This window comes from Melospiza melodia, chromosome 1 (genome assembly GCF_035770615.1).
Source record: "Melospiza melodia melodia isolate bMelMel2 chromosome 1, bMelMel2.pri, whole genome shotgun sequence".
Lineage (NCBI taxonomy): Eukaryota > Metazoa > Chordata > Aves > Passeriformes > Passerellidae > Melospiza > Melospiza melodia.
The window spans coordinates 99,500,063-99,519,378 of record NC_086194.1 but is presented as its reverse complement, the minus strand read 5'-3'; the positions used below and the strand labels follow the sequence as shown (position 1 = coordinate 99,519,378).

At 39.9% G+C, this 19,316-nt stretch overlaps 1 protein-coding gene across 1 annotated transcript in view; it reads left to right on the top strand.

Moving 5' to 3' along the window:
- Positions 1-237: 237 nt before the first annotated feature.
- The window catches only part of FBXL7 (F-box and leucine rich repeat protein 7), a 171,627-nt gene continuing 152,548 nt past the window's right edge, over positions 238-19,316 (top strand). The window contains exon 1 of the mRNA XM_063162588.1: positions 238-417. Within this exon, the coding sequence (XP_063018658.1) occupies positions 381-417 (37 nt within the window). The 5' untranslated portion in view covers positions 238-380. The remainder of the gene's footprint in view (positions 418-19,316) is intronic.

Sequence of the window (19,316 nt, the reverse complement as noted above, 5' to 3'; positions counted from 1 at the left end):
TTATAACTGAGCCACTTTCCTGGCCCGGACACCCCGGCTGGAAACCAGGGCGGGGCGGGCGCACCGATACATCGCATTTTTGATTCTTTCTCTTTTAAAGTTTGTTGTTGTTGTTGGGGTTTTTTTGTTTGGTTGTTTTGTTTTGTTTTTGTTTTTTTTTTTTTTTTTTTTTTTTTTTTTTTTTTTTGTGAGGTGGGGAAGGGAGGGTGTCGGCCACCGCCGAAGAAGCGGAGGAAGTTGCGGGGCTGCTTTGGACATGTCGCCGTGAACACTTTCGGAGGCGCTGCCCGGGGCTGCACTCGGTCCGAGCCGCGGCCGCCCCGCGGCAGAGATGCTGAGCGGCGGCGTGGGAAAGCGGCCACGAGCATGAAGGCGGCAGGATGGGCGCCAACAATGGCAAGCAGTACGGCAGCGAGGGTGAGCTGAGCAGGAGCGCGCTGGGGATCCCGCCGGCCGGGAGGGGTGACCGGGCGGGGGCCGCCGCGGCAGGGACCTCTCCTCCTCTTCCTCACCGGGACCGCTCCCGCCCCGACCCGCCACACTGTCTCCCGCTGCGCCCCTTAAAAACACCCTTTATTTTTATTATGTTTTTTATTTTTCACTAAGTTTAAACTACGTAGTTTAAGTGCTGTCTCAGCTCATGGTGTCGAGGCAGCGGCACGGCTTGCTGTTCGAAGGCAGCTCGGGGGTTACGGAGAGTGTAAACTTCGCTAAAAAGTTGTAGAGCGCTCTTTGTAATCTTTTTTTACTCGTCTTTCTATCCCAGGATCCTTATATTATGCAGTATGCTATATGACTGCTTCCTGTCTGAACAGAAAGAAAAAAATTAACCCCGGCAAGGGCTGGGGGGAGAGTTAATGTTCTCCAGCTGTTATCCATAGATTGTACTCCTGCAATTTCGCTTCAGTGAAACTTTAGTGGGCTTGGTTTTAGATATACAGGGCCTGATTCGTTCTTGTGGAAACCTATTAGTCTCGCTGGAGCTGCATCAGGGATGAATTTCAGCTGCTTTGCTTGTGGTGTGAAGGACTACTGGAACAGTCAGCTGGTGTCAGGCAAACCAATGGCAAGTACAGAAAGTTTGTCTTTCTGCCAGCTAGTTTTAAGCTTTCTTTAACTTCTAGCTGTCTTCTATATGAATTGCCCTCCAAGTATTTAGGCAACTCTGTAGGATGTATGCCTTCCCCTTGGCGTATTGGGCGACTGTATAGGATCACTGCCACCCCCTTTTTTGGTTGTTGAGGGTTTGTAGGCAGAGAGAGGAAGATGATCTTGTGGTTTGCTCCATTCTTTGGGAGTTCAGACGGCAACTGCCAAAGAATACACCTCTTGAATCCAAAATATGCATGGAGATTGTGTAAAGGAAAGGGGAAAGACGCCACTTCTAGAGCAGATTCTGCAGTTCCTTTCATTTATTGCCAAATGAGCTCTGCTGTTTGAAGAGTTGATGAAGTCAGATGCTTTAAGCTGAAGATATTCTTCCTGTCGTGGGGTTTCAGTCAATTGATACCATCACTAGAAAAACTCCTGCATAAATAGGGTGAGCCTGGAAGTTGCAACCAAAGTCTCTTTGGATTCCTCCTGAAAGGGGAAATCTTAGTTTTTCACCAGAGTTGAAAGGGCCATCATTGATATTTCTGGTCATGCTGCTGGGAGGTGTTTACCTCAATGATTAGAAAGTGTGGACGCATGCCTGATCTTTCTTGTGAATTGAGAGGACTGAGTGCTTCAATAAATGTACAATTTTTGGGGAGAGATGTGACTGACACAGAGTCTTTTGCAGCCCTCAGTGAAGGGGAGATTAACTCTTCCAGAAGTACCTGATAGGCACTTCTGTGAGGAAGAGGAGGATTAGTACTACCAGGGAGTTCTTAGTTCATGTCTCTCCTCCATTCAGAGTGGAGATTGGATCCTGGCAGTGCACACTCCCTGTGGCAAATGAATCTTTGCAGTGCAGACCATTACCTGTCTTGCAAATTAGGTAGAATAGTGGCTTAAAGTTAAAATAGACTTAAAAAATCCCCAAGCCCCATGACCAGAACTACATCATTGATGTGCATCATAGATCGTGTTTCCTGGTAACTCCCATGCATCGTCAGTTACTGAGGAACTTGGAGAAGCTCTCATACTAGTTTTGTTTCCCGAGTGATACAGAGGAGAGCAAATCTAAACCTGATAAAGGGAGGCTTTTTTTTTCCCCCCTATTAACTACTGGGGCATTTGGTGCCTTTGGGAAATGAACCACTTCATTGCTGTAAAAAGTTACTTTTTAGTAGGATGTGATTATGCTCCCAGCTGGGTGAGGAAACAACATTTTCTTTAAAAGCAACCTGAATATCCATTTGGAAGTTCATTGAGTGGCATCTCAATGTTTTTAGCCTCAATCTCAACAGTTTTTAGCCCATTGGGCTTTGTAGGCTGATGCTGCACTATACTATGTCATTTTAGGGGTGGAGAAAAGTACCTTTGTTATCTGAGCTTCTTGAAGGCTGTTTTACCATTTGCTGCTTGCTGATATCTTACGTGGGATTTCAGGAAGACAACTTGAAATTATTTTTAAAATGGTTGGGTTTTTCCTCACAGCTTTCCTTCCTATCTGCTGTGGAACTTCAGAGCTTCATTTATTTGCCCAAATTGGTTCTCATCTCAGTGTTGAACAGATACATTGGGGCAAGAACAGCTCTTGCTCAAGATACCACTTCTAAAATAGAGAGCTTTTATGACCAGGAAATTGGGTGTTACATGGATTGTTACATTGTTACACTACCAGTAAGAAACTTTTTTTGAAATTCACATCTGTGCTGTGTATGCAATAATCTCAGACAGCTAAGTGTTTGTGACTGATCACATAAACTACCCTGGACTGCCTTTATTTATCTGGTTGGCCAAGGCTTTATGGAATGTGATTTTATTGGGAGCTACAATTGTCATGTTAAGATACACCGGACAGTTACATGTTGAGGATTCTAAATGTGTATATAGAGTCTGGTGTATAATTGACAGTGCCTTTAAATGTGTTTGTTTTCCATTTATTTAATTTTCTAAGGCTAAAACTTGCTCTGAGGGAAGCTTACATGTAAATAAAGTTTCTTACCTGAAAAATCATGTAATGATTTTTGGGATATGAACACAATACTTACTTAAGAAATTATGATAAATTAATATAGAAACAAAACTTTGTTGACAGGAATTTACCTGTTTTTATATGTAAAATATTAAATACAAGGTTAATTTTCTAGTTTTCATTTGAACTTTTTACAATAATTGTTATAAGGCATATTATTCCTGGAAATTGTTTACCTGAAAAATATGGGGAGCTTGAGATTTCAGGCTTGTGGTAATATGTAGTAGATTCAGACTGAAGTGTTAAAGCTTGAGGTGAATCTTTCTGAGTGTGTTCCAGCAGTTGTGTTTGAACAGTGCTGCTGATGCTAATAGAACACTGGAGCAAGAAATCCACTTTATCATGGAGCAGAACTTGTAGGGCTTTTGCCTACACAGATAAACTGATGGAAATCATCAGTGACCTTAGCAAGAGTCAAGTTACTGCTGTCTCTCACTTTCTTGCCATGGGGATAAACCATTCTGTTTTCTCTCACTTGTTTAGCTACTTGCTCAGTTTTTAAATAAGAGGGAGCCTTGTGTCTGATAGTGGACAGAGCAGCCTTTTGTTGTAGGAGCTGTCAAAAGTCAGGTGTTCTGTTTAAGGACATGCCTTAAAGTGTAACGCTGTTGCAGCTGACCAAACAAGACACTACTCATCATAACAGATAAGGGACTGAATTGAAGGATGTTGCCCTTTAACTATTGCCAAGTTGATGAGATACCTTGGCAGTGTTTCTGTAATGTTTCTGCCCAGAAAAACCTTCTGTGCTGGGCATGAGGCTGGGTGGGTGCTGACGGTCATGGGTAAAGTCCCAGCTGTTGGCATGGAGCCTTGGGAAAAAGTTAACTGGATGCTGTTCCTCTTACTACCTGAGGCAACTTCTAATCCTCAAGGGAAGGACTTTAAAACTGCTCCTGTAGTACAAGGGGATTGGCTTTGTTATATGAGTTGGAGGAATAGTCTGTGTTATTACATATGAAAGGAAGCTGTGGTATTAAGGTGAAATTGCTGCTTTGCAAAATAACTTTTCAACATGTCTTCTTCACAAGTGACTTCTTCATTAAACTGAGACCTGAGACCAGTCAGATTTGAGAGGAGCTAAATAATGGTACAAAATATTGACAATACCGATGTTCAGACCAGATGAAAGAATGTCTTTTTAACGACTCTTTTAACAACTGTCCAGAATCCTGCAGCTGTGGATAAAACTTTCTTTGAGCCTCTCCTGCAGTTTCTCCATCCATGAACTGGTCTAGAGAGGATTGGTGACAATGAGCTCCACTTGATCAGTTAAAATGTATCATGAAAGACTTGATATAACACAGGAGCCTTGTTCTGTAGAGAACAGAGGATGGCAGGGGAGAAGTAGATGAAACTGTGGGAGACATAGGTGAAACAGCACCTTAGACAAGTAAATCAACATCTTTCTGAACCACAAGCCTTGTTGACAAACTTTTTCTTTTTGAATCTGAATATTTAATGTGGGAAGATTTTAATGCAAACTCTTTAGGAATAACTTTCACTCTGTTCTTAGTTTGAAAATGTTCCTTCTTCAGACTTTTATTTATGGTGTTTTCTATTCACAAACCACTTGGAGGGAGAATTCCGTGTTCTCCCAGTGTTCTGCTCAAGTAAGCACCAGCACAGAAACCTGCCTTTGTCATGAGATACAGTTGCTAGAAAGCACAGCATAGTTTCACAAAGTGTTAATTATGATGGGAGTCCTGGTATACAGTAGCTAAAACTTCCCAGGAATTGCCAGCACGTAGCACTGTGGAGAAATGGGTCAGTCTGTGTTCATTTTGGAGTAGGTTACCCTCTCAAATCTGTCCCTTCAGCTGGAAAACATGGTCAAGGTCTGCATTATAGAGCCAGGCTTTCAGACTTGTCCTTTTTCTTGAGGGTGCTGTTGGACACTAACTCATTGTGAATGCTGCCTTTCATTTCGAAGTAGATCTCTGCTCATTCAGTGATGGCAGGTGTTCTGACACACCTGAGGCTCTGTATGGGAATCTTTTTCATCCAAAAGCTCTGACATTCATAGATTTTGCCATATGTTAGGATTTTTTTCTTCACAAAGTGTTGTTGGATTTACTTCACATGCAGTGCTTATGTCAGCTGTGAAAAACAGTGTACCACGGTAGTCTTGCACTCTTTTTTTTAAAGAGTTTGTTAAAGAGTTGAATCATAATCATTTACCAATTATTTATATTGGTGGTTAGAATCTGTAAAGCCTTGTGGGAAATTTTAATGAAGGTAAGGGGATGGGAAAGACAATAAAGTAGCTTTTACTGCAGTATTTAATTACAAAATTGTGACAACCCCTGAGGTATCTTCCCTGTGTACTGCATCTTCAGAAGCAAGGACAGTTTTTCTTTCTGGTTGATTATTTTCTACCCCATGAGGTTCCCAGAGTCAAGTGAAGAGTCTCATCAAGTTGGGTGCTAAAGGACTCCTAGGCTGTGCATTTTTTTTCCTCAGCTTGTTTTGATGTCTGAGTTGCATTTACACATTACTATTTGACCTGTTTAAAATGAAGTTTAGTATATTGCACTGCTGTCTTTACTGTTCTGGTGGGGTTTGTTTGTTTTTTTAACCTTAATATCCATGTGACCACCCTAAACATTAGGGTGCTGCTTAATAGTGCTTTTGGTGTTGCACTTACTTATGTGATTGTATTCTGCTTTTTGGTACTTGTCCAGTGTCGGTTCTCCCATTTTCCTGTGGCTGAATTTCACTCACCTACCTTCAGAGAGATGAGACTTGCCTCTTAACAACAAAATTAAGACTAGAAATATAGCAGTATTCCAAATGCCAGTCCTTCAAGCGGTGTTGTTTTTTTTAAAAGGAAATTTGCCGTCTGACAGCGGCCAACTGCTCTTAACCAAAAGTAATCTTCAAAAATGCTGCTTATGATGTTCATTTTTTATGTAACTGTCAACTGAGCAATGCAAAATGATTGTATGTATTTTGTTTTGTTTACTCAGTTTGTCTCCAAAAAGTAAATTTGCTCTAAGCTCAGGGCTTGTGTTGCATGTTGTTGTCTAGATTGCATGGCAGGGGCAGGAGGAGGGTCGGACACAGCACTTAAGTGAGCTGCTCTGCTGCTGTCAGTTTTTCATAAAACAGAATTTTCTTTTCTAAAAAAAAGACTAGCCTGTGTGTAGTTCAAATATGTGTTTATGCACACTCACACAGCTACAGATTTGTGGGAGGTTTAGGCTTGTAAATGTTGCTAATTTTATCAATAGCTTTTTAGAAAATAACTTAGTGACTAATATCCATGTTATTTCATAAATTGTTATTCTTTCATAAAATGCTTCTGGGACAAGGGAGGATCTCTTTTTTTTTAATAGATAGATATTAGCTAACTAACTATACTCTAGGGAGTTGTCTTTGACTTGGTTGTTAGCTTTGCATGGTGCAAGATTAACTGGACTCTCTTCTGTTTATTAAAAAAAAAAGTTAACTGGGTGACAGTCAGAGGCCTGAATAAACTTTGAAGCTGGGGATGCATGACATGGAAAGCTTCCAGCAGACCTGTCTCAGCTAAGGTAGTAAAGGTAGTAGGAGTCCAGGACTTGCATATCCTTATCCTTCTTTTGCCCACTCCCCAAAGGCATGGAACAAGACAAGACTGCTTGGGTAACTTTTGTAAACTGAATTTGAACATCCTTCTATCAAGCTGAACTTTATAAAACCCAAACTGAAGTGGATACTATATCATTCCTTGTGAGGGGGGGAAAAGAATAGAAATCAACATGTATTCAGAATTGGATGAGCAGTTTTAAGTCTAAACCAAAATACTCCTCGGCAAACTTTGTTTTCTGGCAGTTTCAGTCCTTTGGCCACTTCTGGATTCCTTACTTCTGTGAACAATTCCTAACTAGGAGTTGGTTTGCTCCTTTCTGTGTCTTGTTTGTGTTAGAAAGTGATTGGCAGAAGGCAGTGGATGACATTTGAAGGCTGAAATGCACAAGTGGTTTATTTCTGCTCTTCATTTCATAGTTAGCTATGCCCTATTTTTTAATACAGGACATGTGCTTTGCTAAATTAGGACAACTATTTCATTAAGGAGTAGCGACCTTCAAAAGCTGAAAAACAGGTGGTGGGCTCCCAATAAAATCTGTTCCTTGTTGATGAGAAGAATAAATAAGCAAGACTTTCTATGTGTAGAGATGTGCAGCTTGTGATGGGATAGACGAGCTGCAGGACTTTGTTATTCAAGTACCATTTAGGTTGAGAACTCGTAGTGTTGTACCTGATCTTGAGGGGGAAAAAGCTGTTAGTTCTGTCTGGTCATATCTCTCATTTTAATTCCAAATCTACTTGTGTCTTCTAGGACCAGCCTGGCATTGAGAGCAGGTTTGTGTGAGACCTCCTTAAAGGAGTTGAAGCATAAAGGAGGTGTTATCATCTTGATGTTGTGCTTGAGTTGGCCATGTCTGAGCAGATATTTCAGGAAAGGCTTCCAACTTTGTGCCAGCATCCAAACTCAACAAAAGTAATTTTTTGGCAAAATAGGTCTCTTCACCCTATATACTTTTGTGATCTCTGCCTTAAGTAAATGGGGAAAAAAATTGTTGTCTCTTGGGGATTTTTACCCTTGGAGTAAAGTGAGCAACAGGAAGCTCTTTTTCATGCCCATGTTTTGGATCAGGAAATTCCTGTCTGCAATACATAAATTTGTCAAATCAACATCTGAAATCATGTGGCACTTGTCTTTCTGAGCAATTTCTGTACAAATGTGTGTAATAGTTGCAGTAATGCTATACTGAAGTCTTTTCAAGCAGCATTAGCTTGGAGGAAGATGTTTTAATCCTCTTTTCAGTGAATCTATTTTAAAAATTATCTCCCTCAATTTTCTTCTTTGCTCCTGGTAAAAGAAAACCAAATGAAATTTGCAAATGCTATTATAAAAGGAGCAATTATGAGGTTGGCTGTCTTTTTGTTTGATTGTTTTTTTAAGGAAAGAAAGAGGACTCTAAAACCACTGGCATAACATCAATGATGGTTAACTAGGAAGAACCTCTTTTGATCAAAAGTCACACAACCTTGTTTCACAGTAAAAATAGAATTTGTGTCAAGTCTAGTTGTCACATGACAAGTGCAGTCTTGTCAGCTCATGGGGAGTCCAGAGTTTTATTGCTTGCATGACTGAATGCATAGTGGAGAAGCGTGCCATCCATTTAAGGCTCAGATACTATTTTGTTGCCAGATTGCATAAAATCCTCTTTCTGTGTAAATGGCTGCACAGAGAAGAAAAACTTGGAAATTTTTCTTAAATTGTGTAATAATTACTCAGGGTGAGTGTTTTGTTTAAATCCTGTCCTTGAGAGATAATAATGCTATTGTGGAAACAGCTGAAGACAAAGTGCACTTCTTTGAGAGGTTCTTGTGGTGCTTGTGGCTCCTGTCTTATTTTGTCTCTGATGAAATGATAGCAATACTTGATCTTGTTCATCACTGGAGTGCAAGACAGCAAGGCCAACAGCTGGTCACCAACAGATGTACTCAACAGATGTTTTTGGGATTTTTCTATAGTACCCAGTAAAATGTACTTCTATTTCCAGTTTTTCATTTGCCTTTGACGTTTTATAAGGAAGCTGCTTGTGGCATCAACGGGGAATCATAGAGTAGTTTGGATTGGAAGGGACTTTTTTAATGTCATCTAGCTCAATCCCTCTGCAATGAGCTTCAGGTTGCTCACAGCACCTTCCAACCTGACCATTTATGTTTCCAGGGATGGGGTAACCACCAACCCATTCTACTGTTTTGCCACTGTCACTGTAAAATCATTTTTCCTTATATCTAGTCTAAATATTTTGGTTTAAAACCAATACCCCTTGTGCTATCACAGCAGGCCTACTAGAAAGTCTGTCCCCATCTTATAAGCTCTCTTTAAGTATTGAAAGGTTGCAGTAAGGTCTGACAGGAGTCTTCTTTTCTCCAGGCTGAACAGCCCCAGCTTTCTCAGCCTGTCCTCATAGAAGATGTGCTCCAGCACCCTGATCATTTTTGTGGTCCTCCTCTGGACTTGTTCCAACAGGTCCATGTCTTTCCTGTGCTAAGGTATCCTGAACTGGATGCAGTATTCCAAGTGTGGTCATGCATGAATTTTTTTAAAATAAGGTTGTGGAAACAATAAGCTATTGCTTTATTATGTGGTGAAAATTGTTGATGTACTATTACAAGTTGAGCTTTTAGAGTTTTTGAAACTTCAGGATATATTAAAAGAGGTGTAAGCAAAGCCTTGTAGCAGCAGGATTTCAGTTCCAGTTAGCCATCAAGTTGAAGCTAACTGTATGCTCTTCTATGTCAAGAACATCTAGCAGCTGACCTTCCTCCTCAGATTCATGTATGGCTGTCCTCTTTTGTAGCCAACAAGCCTGGAGGTCCTCATCTATTTTTAGCATAGTTTCGGGACATGGGTGCTCTTACTCCAGAGCCTCTTGCTGTGGAATTTTTATGGTTTTGGTATACTAGACTGCTGGTGGGGTTCTGTACAGACAGTAAAATTACATTCCAGCCTTTTCCAATCAACTCTTGGCCATATTTTAATGTCTGTAGAGGCTGAAGTACACAAATCCAGAGATTGGAAGTGACACCTCTGGAGATCTCTAATCCAACCTGCTGCTCAAAATGAAGCCAAGTAGAGCAGGTTGCACAGAATATTGTGCCATCAGATTTCTTAGCACCTCCAAAGATGAAGATATTACAATGCCCATGAAGATATCATGATGTCCCTGAGCAGTCTGTTCCAGTGCTCAGTCACCTGCAGATTTTAAAAGAAGAAAAAAATGCTTTAATGTTTAAATGGAAATGCTCATATATTTGTGACTATTGCCTCTTGTCTGTTCACTCTCTCTCACTGAGGAGATTGTGTTCTTTACTCCACTTTCTCTCTTCTCCAGGTATTTATACACAATGATGAGATTTTGTCTGAATCCCTTCTTCTTCAGAGTAGAGCATTTTAGCTTTCAGAGTATCTTTCTGCCTGGCCTATCTTTTTGCAGATTAGTCAGTTTTCAGTTTTGTCTCACTGTCCACTTAGCTAGACTTAGCTTCATCCATTTGTTTATTAAGGTGCTATGGAAAACAAAAGTTGGGAAGCTTTGCTGAAGTCAGAATAAATCACTCATGTATTCCCCTAGTGCCAGTTGTTTCCTTATTGATGTCTGTCAGGTTGGGCAAGCATTACTTCCACTTAAAAATCCCTGATAATGTCTTCCCATCACCTTGGCTTGGAAATATTTTCCAGGAAGCTCTGTCACTTATCCTGGATTGAGGTGAGGCTGGCCAGTGTGTGGCTCCCTATGTTGTCCTCCAAGCTGTTCTAGAGACAGGGGCGTGTTTTGCTTTTGTCCAGTTCTCAGGAACCTCTCCTGATTGCCATGACCTTCCTGCAGTAATTGAGTGACCTTGCTGTGACATTGGCCAGATCACACAGCCATTGCCAGTGCACTCCATTAGGTCTCATGGATTTGTGTCTGTCCAGTTTGGTTAAATGTTCCCTAGCTCCATCTTCCTGTACTTCTCCTGGTTAGTTATGTTTAGAGAAGCTACTACTGGGCTTTCAGAAGCAATAGAGCTCAGCTGTAGCAAGTTCTGGCAAGTGTGAATGCTGTGTTGCAGTAGTTGAGTATCTCTAAACAGTTCTCTGTAAACTTGTGTCTGGTTTTTCAGTTTTACCTTATATTATTAATGCTAAAAGTCTTCCTTTCTACTGGATAAAGAAACTCACACTTTCTCAATGACTGCATTTTCTCTTGGCAGAGAGCAGATGAAATAAGAAGAATACTCCCAAGAGTTGTGGTGGTAGAATCTGGCTCTGTTTTTTTTTTGTTGCGGTTTCTGGCAGCAGCAGTGGTCTGTGTTTTTCATAAAAGCTTCTTCCATGGAGTTTTCCTTGCTTCAGGAGGAACAGTTAGCCCAGGATAACATTTTTTGCTCTCCTAGATGATTAAGATTGCTACTTTAATTAATAAAGTTGTAGTAATAATAAATCACTTTTGCCATGTTCAAATTGATGTAGCCATGACTGGTAAAAATACTATTCTACTGGTGTAAAGGTTTGCTTCTTTCCATGTATTCTAGGATTGAATCAAAGGTGAGTTAAACCCCCCATTTAAGTTATAGAAGGTTAATATTCAAGTTTAGAAGAAATGCCTTACTTTTCATATGTGAAATGATGAAATATGGTTGTCTTAAATTTCCTTCTGAGAGCAATCACTACCTGACAACGTGGGTAATTTTAATCCTCTAAAGTGCTAGTAGGTGCTTCTCATTTAAGAGAGTCTTTTATTTAAAACTAAAGTTATGTACAATACAATGTGTTTTGGGTGTTGCTATATCTGAAGCTACTTGGCGGTTGAATTTGCATTTTGATTTTAGTACCAAAAATCTACCTCTAGGGTAATTCACCTGTTAATGTTATCTATTCCTTGAACATTTGTTCTGTGTGGGAGAGGGGGTAACTTTCTAGAAAGGCAGAAGGTTCTGTGGTATCAGAACTATAGCCACAGTGCATGAATCAAATTGTTCCAATGTGAGATTTTAGGGGTGACTTTTTAAAACTGTTTTTCTTTCCATTTGTATGTATAGACTAGACAGCATAGTCCAGTCTAAAGTTTTCTTTGGCACTCAGGCAGGAGCAGAATATTTTGCTTATGTCTTCATTTCTCTTGGGAAATTATTGCTCTTTACTCCCCTGTGGGTGTACCTTTTGTTACCCTGCGTGGTTGTCTTTATGGAAAAACACAAATGCTTGTGGTGAGTATTTATTTCTCTTGCCAGGAAATAGTGGAACAAAGGTGAACGTGAGACTTCCTCTCCCTCAAACAATTACTAATTTTTCCTGCTTTAACTCTGGTTTTAAAAGGCTCCATGTGAGCGCCTTTCTTGTATTGAAGAAATAATTCAACTGTGAATTGGCTTACAGTTTATCGAGAGGTTGCACGGAAACTGTGAATAAGGGGAAGGACTAGTTTCTGTTTGGTTGTCCAGGAATTTACTGTTTCAAAAATTGTTTTGATTTAATGGAGTAATTTGCTTCTCATAATGAAAGTCCATAGTATGGCAAGTTGTATTTGTCTCTGGAAGAGCTGAACTGTGATGACTGCCCAGCATCTTTATAGTGGTACATGTTTTGATGTCAGGTAATGAAGTGGAATTGAGCACCCTTATCACTTACCTTTTTTTTTTTTTTTGAGCACAGGATTTGGTAGCAGAAGTAGGACACAGTGAATGTTGCAGATCTGTTCCATTCTGGGTTTCCCGCTTTCATTTTGCAGGTCTCATTTTCTGCTGAAAACAAATTCTTGCCCTTTTGTGGATAAGATCTCCTGCTGCCCTTTGCCTTGCCATGTCTGTCACTGAAGTGTAGGGTTTCTTCATTAAGTCCCTACTTGAGCAAAAACATTCCTAGAAAGTGAAGTTTAGCTTCCCCAGGATTAGAGTCTAAACCAGAACAAGTCTAGTCAGACACAGGAGCCTTTCACACAGCAGTTGGCTGTCAGTGGTTATGTGGTTTGTGCCTTTTAAGCACCAATTAATCCTACCCATGTTTTCCTCAATTTTCTTCCTAACTGAGGTATCAGCACTTGGCTGAAAGGAGTGTGGTAGGTAGGACACAGAGCCTGGACTTTTTGTTAATTGAGTCACACTGATAACAGCCTTGTTGCTCATGCTAGCCATCCATGGTTTTGAGAAAATGTAAGACAAATTGTGAAGGATTCTGTTGATTCAGGATGTATTTTCAAGCCAAGGTCAGGTCTTTAACTATGCACATGGGGGAAGAAGGATCGTCACACAATCTTGCCTTAACCCTGTAGATGCCAGCCAATGGGTGTGAAGTGTGAACAAAATCCCTGTAAAATCAACAGAACTTGTGTACAACTTTTTTTTTGTAGACTTGACCACAGGTGGTTTCAGGAAAAAAAAACCAAATACGTCAACTCAATTACATGTTCTAGAGTTTTGAGGCTTACAGCTGAAAGTACAAAGAGATGAAGCTGCAGTGGGAAGGTGTGTGTTTTTTCCTGGGCCATACAAGTGATATTAATCAGGTACCCAGTAGAAACTTGGCTAATAATTAAAAAAAAAAAAGAATGAATACTCTAGGAATAATAAGCGAATCTGCATCACTAGTGAGTTATCTGGTGAACTAGATGTTCCTAGTGGTGTGTTTTTGGATGATAGAGAATGGTGGAAGAATAGTGAATTACATGCAGTATTCTCTGCTATTCTCTTCTAAAGCAATATCAAAATTGAGTTTACTTCAGTTTTGAGAAAACAACCTTATCTTGTGTTGTACCTGAGCCTCTGTCCTTTGGAACAAGAGCTACTGCTATTTAAAAAGGTTTCTTTAAAATAAGGACTTAGTATTTTTTAAGTCCTTCTTCATGATGAAGCCATGAAAAGTTAAAAAAAAAAATCATAATATGTTAATTCTTGTATGTTGTCTTTGCATTGTCTGCCAGAGAGCTGAAGTCCTGTTTTAGTGATACCTGGACTGTACACAAGTAATAATACAGCTTTGCAGAAATCACAAATGAGAACAGAAATAGCTGAGCAAAAATATTCTTCAGGGAATTGGCCTTAATTTTAATTTTTGTACATATACTGGAAATGTTGTATAGTAATACCACACAGTGTTTTTAATACTTTGACCTTTTTATTTATTTGTGTAGTGTATCTTTAAAAAAATGGTATCTACAATTTCCCTGAGCCTCTAGTTCTTCTTAATATATTGTGCTAGGGTAATGGAATTTCTAAAACTGTAAGCTCTAGAATTCCAATAAGAAGCCTCAAGGAGGTTTTCAATCTAGTTCCAGTGAAATGGCTTTGAAAAGTGAAGGCTAAGAATATGATTTTCAGTGTTGTGTAACCAGCAATGATTTTTGTGATCTAAAAAGGATAGCTTATTTCTGAAATATTTCATTTGAGGAATTGAACTGTGTTTTTGTTACTTTTAAAATTTAAACTGCAATGTTCAGATAAAGACAATGTTCTTTTGTGCTTTTAGAAATAGATGCAAAAAACTAAGCACAAGTAATGGAAGAATGAAGTTAAGGAGGTTGGAAACTAGACCACTGTATTTTCCTTGAGACTGTCTAGCCACATTAGTTAGCCAGGAAAGTCATTACATCCTGGCTATCTTCTGAAATGCATTAGCTGAGCCCTGATAATTCTGGTTGCCAGCAGACCAGAAATCAACTAATTGCATGTTTTATAAACAATTTACCATAACACTAATGCTTGGTGTCAATATATATTAATGTAGTGCATTGACCTGACCCAGTAAAATGGGACAGCCCTACCCTTCAGTAGGGCATAGCCCTCTGGAAATCTGGTGAATTAAAATTCTTTTATTGATACAATATGTTCTTAGTTTGCTGAGTACCAGCTGCAATAAGCTGGGTATTCCCCTGGGATTGTTTGGTGGAATGTTCTGTGGTGGAGGAGACAGGGATGCTGCATCTCAGCAGTGGCAGAGTACCTGCTCTAAAGCAGAGCTGTGCAATCACAGCTTTGATGAACTTTAATAGAATTGTTGCTGTCGTCCATTCAATAAAGGGCTAACTTGGATTTTTCTCTTGTGCAATAGTTAAAAAGAAGTACAGTAGCTTAATATTATCTTTCCTGTTTGGCAATAGTCCAGGGCATCTCAAGGGCCTGGCACATCAGGTGATCGCCAAGGAAGTTGGAAAGAGTATCACTGGTTTTTGGTTTTGTTTTCCCTGAAGATTGACTCTTTACACTAGACATAAGAAAACTTCTCTGAAGAGATTGCATCAGTTGTGAAGAATAAATGGACAACTTTCCCTATCTTATGTTTTGTCGCTGATTTGCCACTTAAACAAGGATTTATTCTGAAGGGTAATAGATTTATGATTTGGTAACACTGTATGGATAGATAACACCATCCAGATAACTGACACAAAGGTTTTCAAAAGTATTTTAAAGAGAGTTTGCTGCTTGAATTACTTCCTGTGCTATCTTGCTATCTAAACTAGTATGCCAGCTCTGTGACCATGCTGGAAGCAATTAAGGATAAGTAAGAAAGATGCTACCATTGTTCCAGGTAGGGCTTTGAATGTTTGAATGAAGAATATATACAGATCAGGTAAGGAATCGATCTAGAAGCTGCCAGAGGAATTTTTTTATAGTTTCGGGTCAAATCTGGTATTGTTCCTTCAGGAGCTGCCTCTTAAATTGCTTCTCTGCAGCTATAAGCAAACTCCAGTCTAAGTTTAGTCTGGATTCACCTTAATATCTTCTGAGAGATGAGCATCAGTTGTCTCTGATACTCTGATCCTTATTAGATCCTTAGAGTTAGTAAGTCCAGTTGCCTGCTGCCCTCTTGTAAAGCCTGTCAACAGTTCCTTATAGCTCAGTAGCTCTATGCAAAGCCAGTAAAGCCTTGGGCATGCTCCCACGTGCAGATGGTTGGGTGGTGGCAGCAGCTGCTGGACTCTGTGCAGCTCAGGTAGTACTTTTTTCTGTATTGGTGTCATTCAGACTGGTCAGAAGTTTTTAGCATCCTGAAGAATTTTCCATTACACTTCCTAATCACTTTTGAGTAAATTATGAAGTGAATAAGAGGTTATTCTTCCTTTGCTTAATGGCATGGCTGTCTCTTGAGTATTTCTGTTCTGCTGTGCGGTTTTGAGGAGCAGTATGGGAGAGTGGGCACTGCAAGTGCTTGTGTTGTTTTGGAAATGCTTCTTGGGATCCAGACAAAAAGTAATGTCTGGAATATTTCTGTTTATTGTCTGTGAGAGGCACAGGAAATGGGAAAGGCCAACTAAATTATAGCAGCCAGCAAACACTCCTCTGAAGCAAAGGAAAATTTAGGAGTGACAGAACTGGGCCTTGCTGCCCACTGGGTCTGTGTTGCACATTCCTCATAAATCTAGTGACAGAACTGGATCAAGGCTCCTTCATCCTAGAACAACAGAGAGGAAATGAAGTTAGAGTTTCAGCACTAGTTTATCAACTAGAAAAGGGAGAAACATTTACTTCTCTCACCCCAAATATCCATAATCTGTAGGTGAGTTCTCAAGAAGGTACCAGACCTGCAGGAAAGCTTGTAGGCAGAATTTTCTCCTCTTTCACTTTAGAATAAATGGTCATTATTTGGTCATTATTTTCTTTTGCTAGTTAGAGTTGCAGATGAAAGTGGAGAGTGCTAAAGACAGATATTCTAAGTGAGGAAATTACTGTAAAATACTGGATAATCCTGTACTATTCCAACTAATTTCCAACTTCTCCTGTGTTGCTGTAAAGATAAGTAACCTACCAAGTTTGCAAGTCCTCTCACCTCAAGGCAAAGATGTTTGCATTTTCAGCCTTCTCTTTTCTTGCAGCCTAAACTGTCCAATTTTTAGCTTAAACAGATCTGTGAAAAAAAATTAAATCCGGGCATTTGGCCACAGTAAACAAACGAGAATTGCTGTTTCTTTGAATGTTTAATAGCAGTAAGATAAATTGTTCCAAAGTACTTTATGCCTCATTCATAGCAAAGATCTACCTTTATCTTAAAATATTGTTTGCACATGTAATGAAAAAATGCTATTTAGACTTGAACATCTTTATTTTTGGTTAATCTAAACTTAAATGGTGATTGATTCCTTCGGATTCATTGTCATGCTTTCTGCTAACCCAGGATGTGTCCTTGACCTGTGAGAATGTGCTGCTGTGGGGCTGCTTGCCTTTCTTTGTGCCGTGGCAATTGAGGTATTGTCCTTCAGAGCAGTACTTTTTTTGTATGGGTTCTCATTGGAAAGGGACTCTTCATGTTGTGCTGTTGTATTTGTCATGGAGTTAAATCCTAACCCTTTGCTTTTATCCTAAGAAATGTTGTGCATTGTTTGTGTAGGTGATGATCATCTGGCCAGGCTGACAACCCAAGGGTTTGCGCAGTATTTCTGTGTCCCCCCCCCCATGATTTAAATTAAAATCTCTATGGCAGCTATCAGCAGTGGCAGAAGTAGGAATCAGAAGAAAAGGGCTGTGTGGGCAAGACTGCTTTCTCTGAAGACACTCCTGGGAGAGCCTTTGTGTAGAACCTTAAATACATGAACTGGCTGAAGTGAGACCCCGGTAGCCTGGTGAACCTTCATGACTTATGAGCAAAGAATAGTTTAATGGAATCATGTCAAGAGGTAAAAGACAGAACCTGCAAGCTAGAATTGTACATTCTAGAAGTGTGACTGGTACCTGAAGCAAGAATAAGAGATAAGTGGGTGCTCTTTTCTTCTTAGGTCTTCATTGCTCCTTATTTGAAATACTACAATTCTCTTGACTACAGTTGTCAGTAGAAGTGAAAAGCTGCAGTCATATTTTGTGTTAGAAATGAAATCCTGCAAATTGTTATCCTTCATCACTATAGTTTAGTTAAAAACATTTGTTTCTGACACCTTGTGGTCGAGCCTTAGAGCAGCAGCAATATGAGAAGTTTCATTAAGGGAGAATTTTTTCCTTGCTGTTTAGTCACAGAATGGCCTGGATTGGAAGGGGCCTTAAAGATCATCTAGTTCCAACCCCACTGCCATGGACATGGACACCTTTTGCTCACCAGATTGCTCACACCTCCATTCAACCTGTCCTTGAACACTTCCAGGGATGGGGCACCCACAGCTTCTCTGGGCAGCCTCACCACCCACACGAAAATATCTTGCTAATATCTAACCTAAACTTGCTCTCAGTCTGAAACCATTCACCCCTGTCCTGTTACTACCTGCCTTTGTAAAAATCCCTCTCCATTTTTCTTGGGAGCTCCCTTCAGGCACTGCAAGGCCACACCTTGGTCACCCACCCCAAAGCCTTCTCTTTCCCAATCTTAACAAACCCTACTCTCTTCGCCTTTTGATTTGATGGTGGGCTGTTAGAAAGATAGAGCTGCTTTTCTAGCCCCTTTCCAGTAGTGCAGCCTTGCTGAGTGACAGTGTATTAACCTACTTGTGTGATCTGCTCCTCTCATAATGACAAAATTAATCGAAGCTCCATGAATTTGCAGTGAACTATGAAAGTGAACTGAATTGGCAGTGAACTATTCTAGGCTTCTGGAATTGGAGTTTTTGTCACATGTATAGTACATCTCTAACTATTGGATTTACGGACCATAAGAAATAAAGCTGCATTTTTTCCAAGCTTTTTATTTTTCCTGCATAAGCATTTTTATTATTCATCTGTTTTTAATAGCTCTCAATAAGGGATGGGTTTTATATTTACAGTAAAAGCTTTGAAGCATATAATTGTTTGAGTTCATCTTACCCTGAAATAGCTTATTCTGAAATACTTTGTTTGTATCACTCTGTACTGTAGCTCCAAGCCCTGACTTGGACTTGGTGGGTCCAACTGGGACAACTCTCACTGAGAATGATGGTGAGTCTAAGCATCTGTTTGCTTTTAGAAAGTATCCTTTTTCTTCTGGAAGTCTCTATTTCAGTACAATGAGACTACCTTTTAGACAGAGGGTGAACCCAGAGGGAAAACCAATCTGCCTGCTGGGTACAGCTGTAAGCCCCCATAGTTTAAGTTCCCCAGAGGAAAGGACATTTTCAAATTTAGTCTGTAATAGTTCCCTTGATCAGGTAAGATACCATTGGAGAATCCTTTTGTTGCTAATTTAATTGTCTAAACTGTGACCCTCATCCGTGTAGAAGCTTTGCACAGGAAGAAATTCCATTGCTAATGGACACTGCTTCTTCAGCAAATTTCTAAAGTTGGTCTGGTCTGTGAATTTCAAATAACTTGTGGAGAATTCCTTTATGGACTTGAAGCCATTCCAGGGGTTTGAAAAAAGAATAGAATTGTGGTGTCTGTTTCCTCCTTTGTAAGGATAGAAGACAGGCAAATGGACACATTTACTGTCTGTGATTATTGGCAGAATCCTGCAAAAAGCAGATTTTGTAGCTTGACAACAGCTGTGACTCAAAGCTGCCTAACTTGCTTGTCTCTGTTTGTAATTATCTAATCCTGCTTAGGCTTTTTTTTCCTGAATACTGGTTTTTGTGTAGTGAGCATTTCCTGCAGACTGAGGGCCTTTTGCATCACAAGGTAGGATGCTTCAGGTCTAAACAAATATGTGGTATTAATGGCTTGATTTCTTCAGACTTGTTCTTTAGGTTGTGTTTCTCTTAAAGGACTGTTGCTGTCTTCTGGTCTATGCTCTTAAAAGAAGAACGCTAAGTAACTAAATATT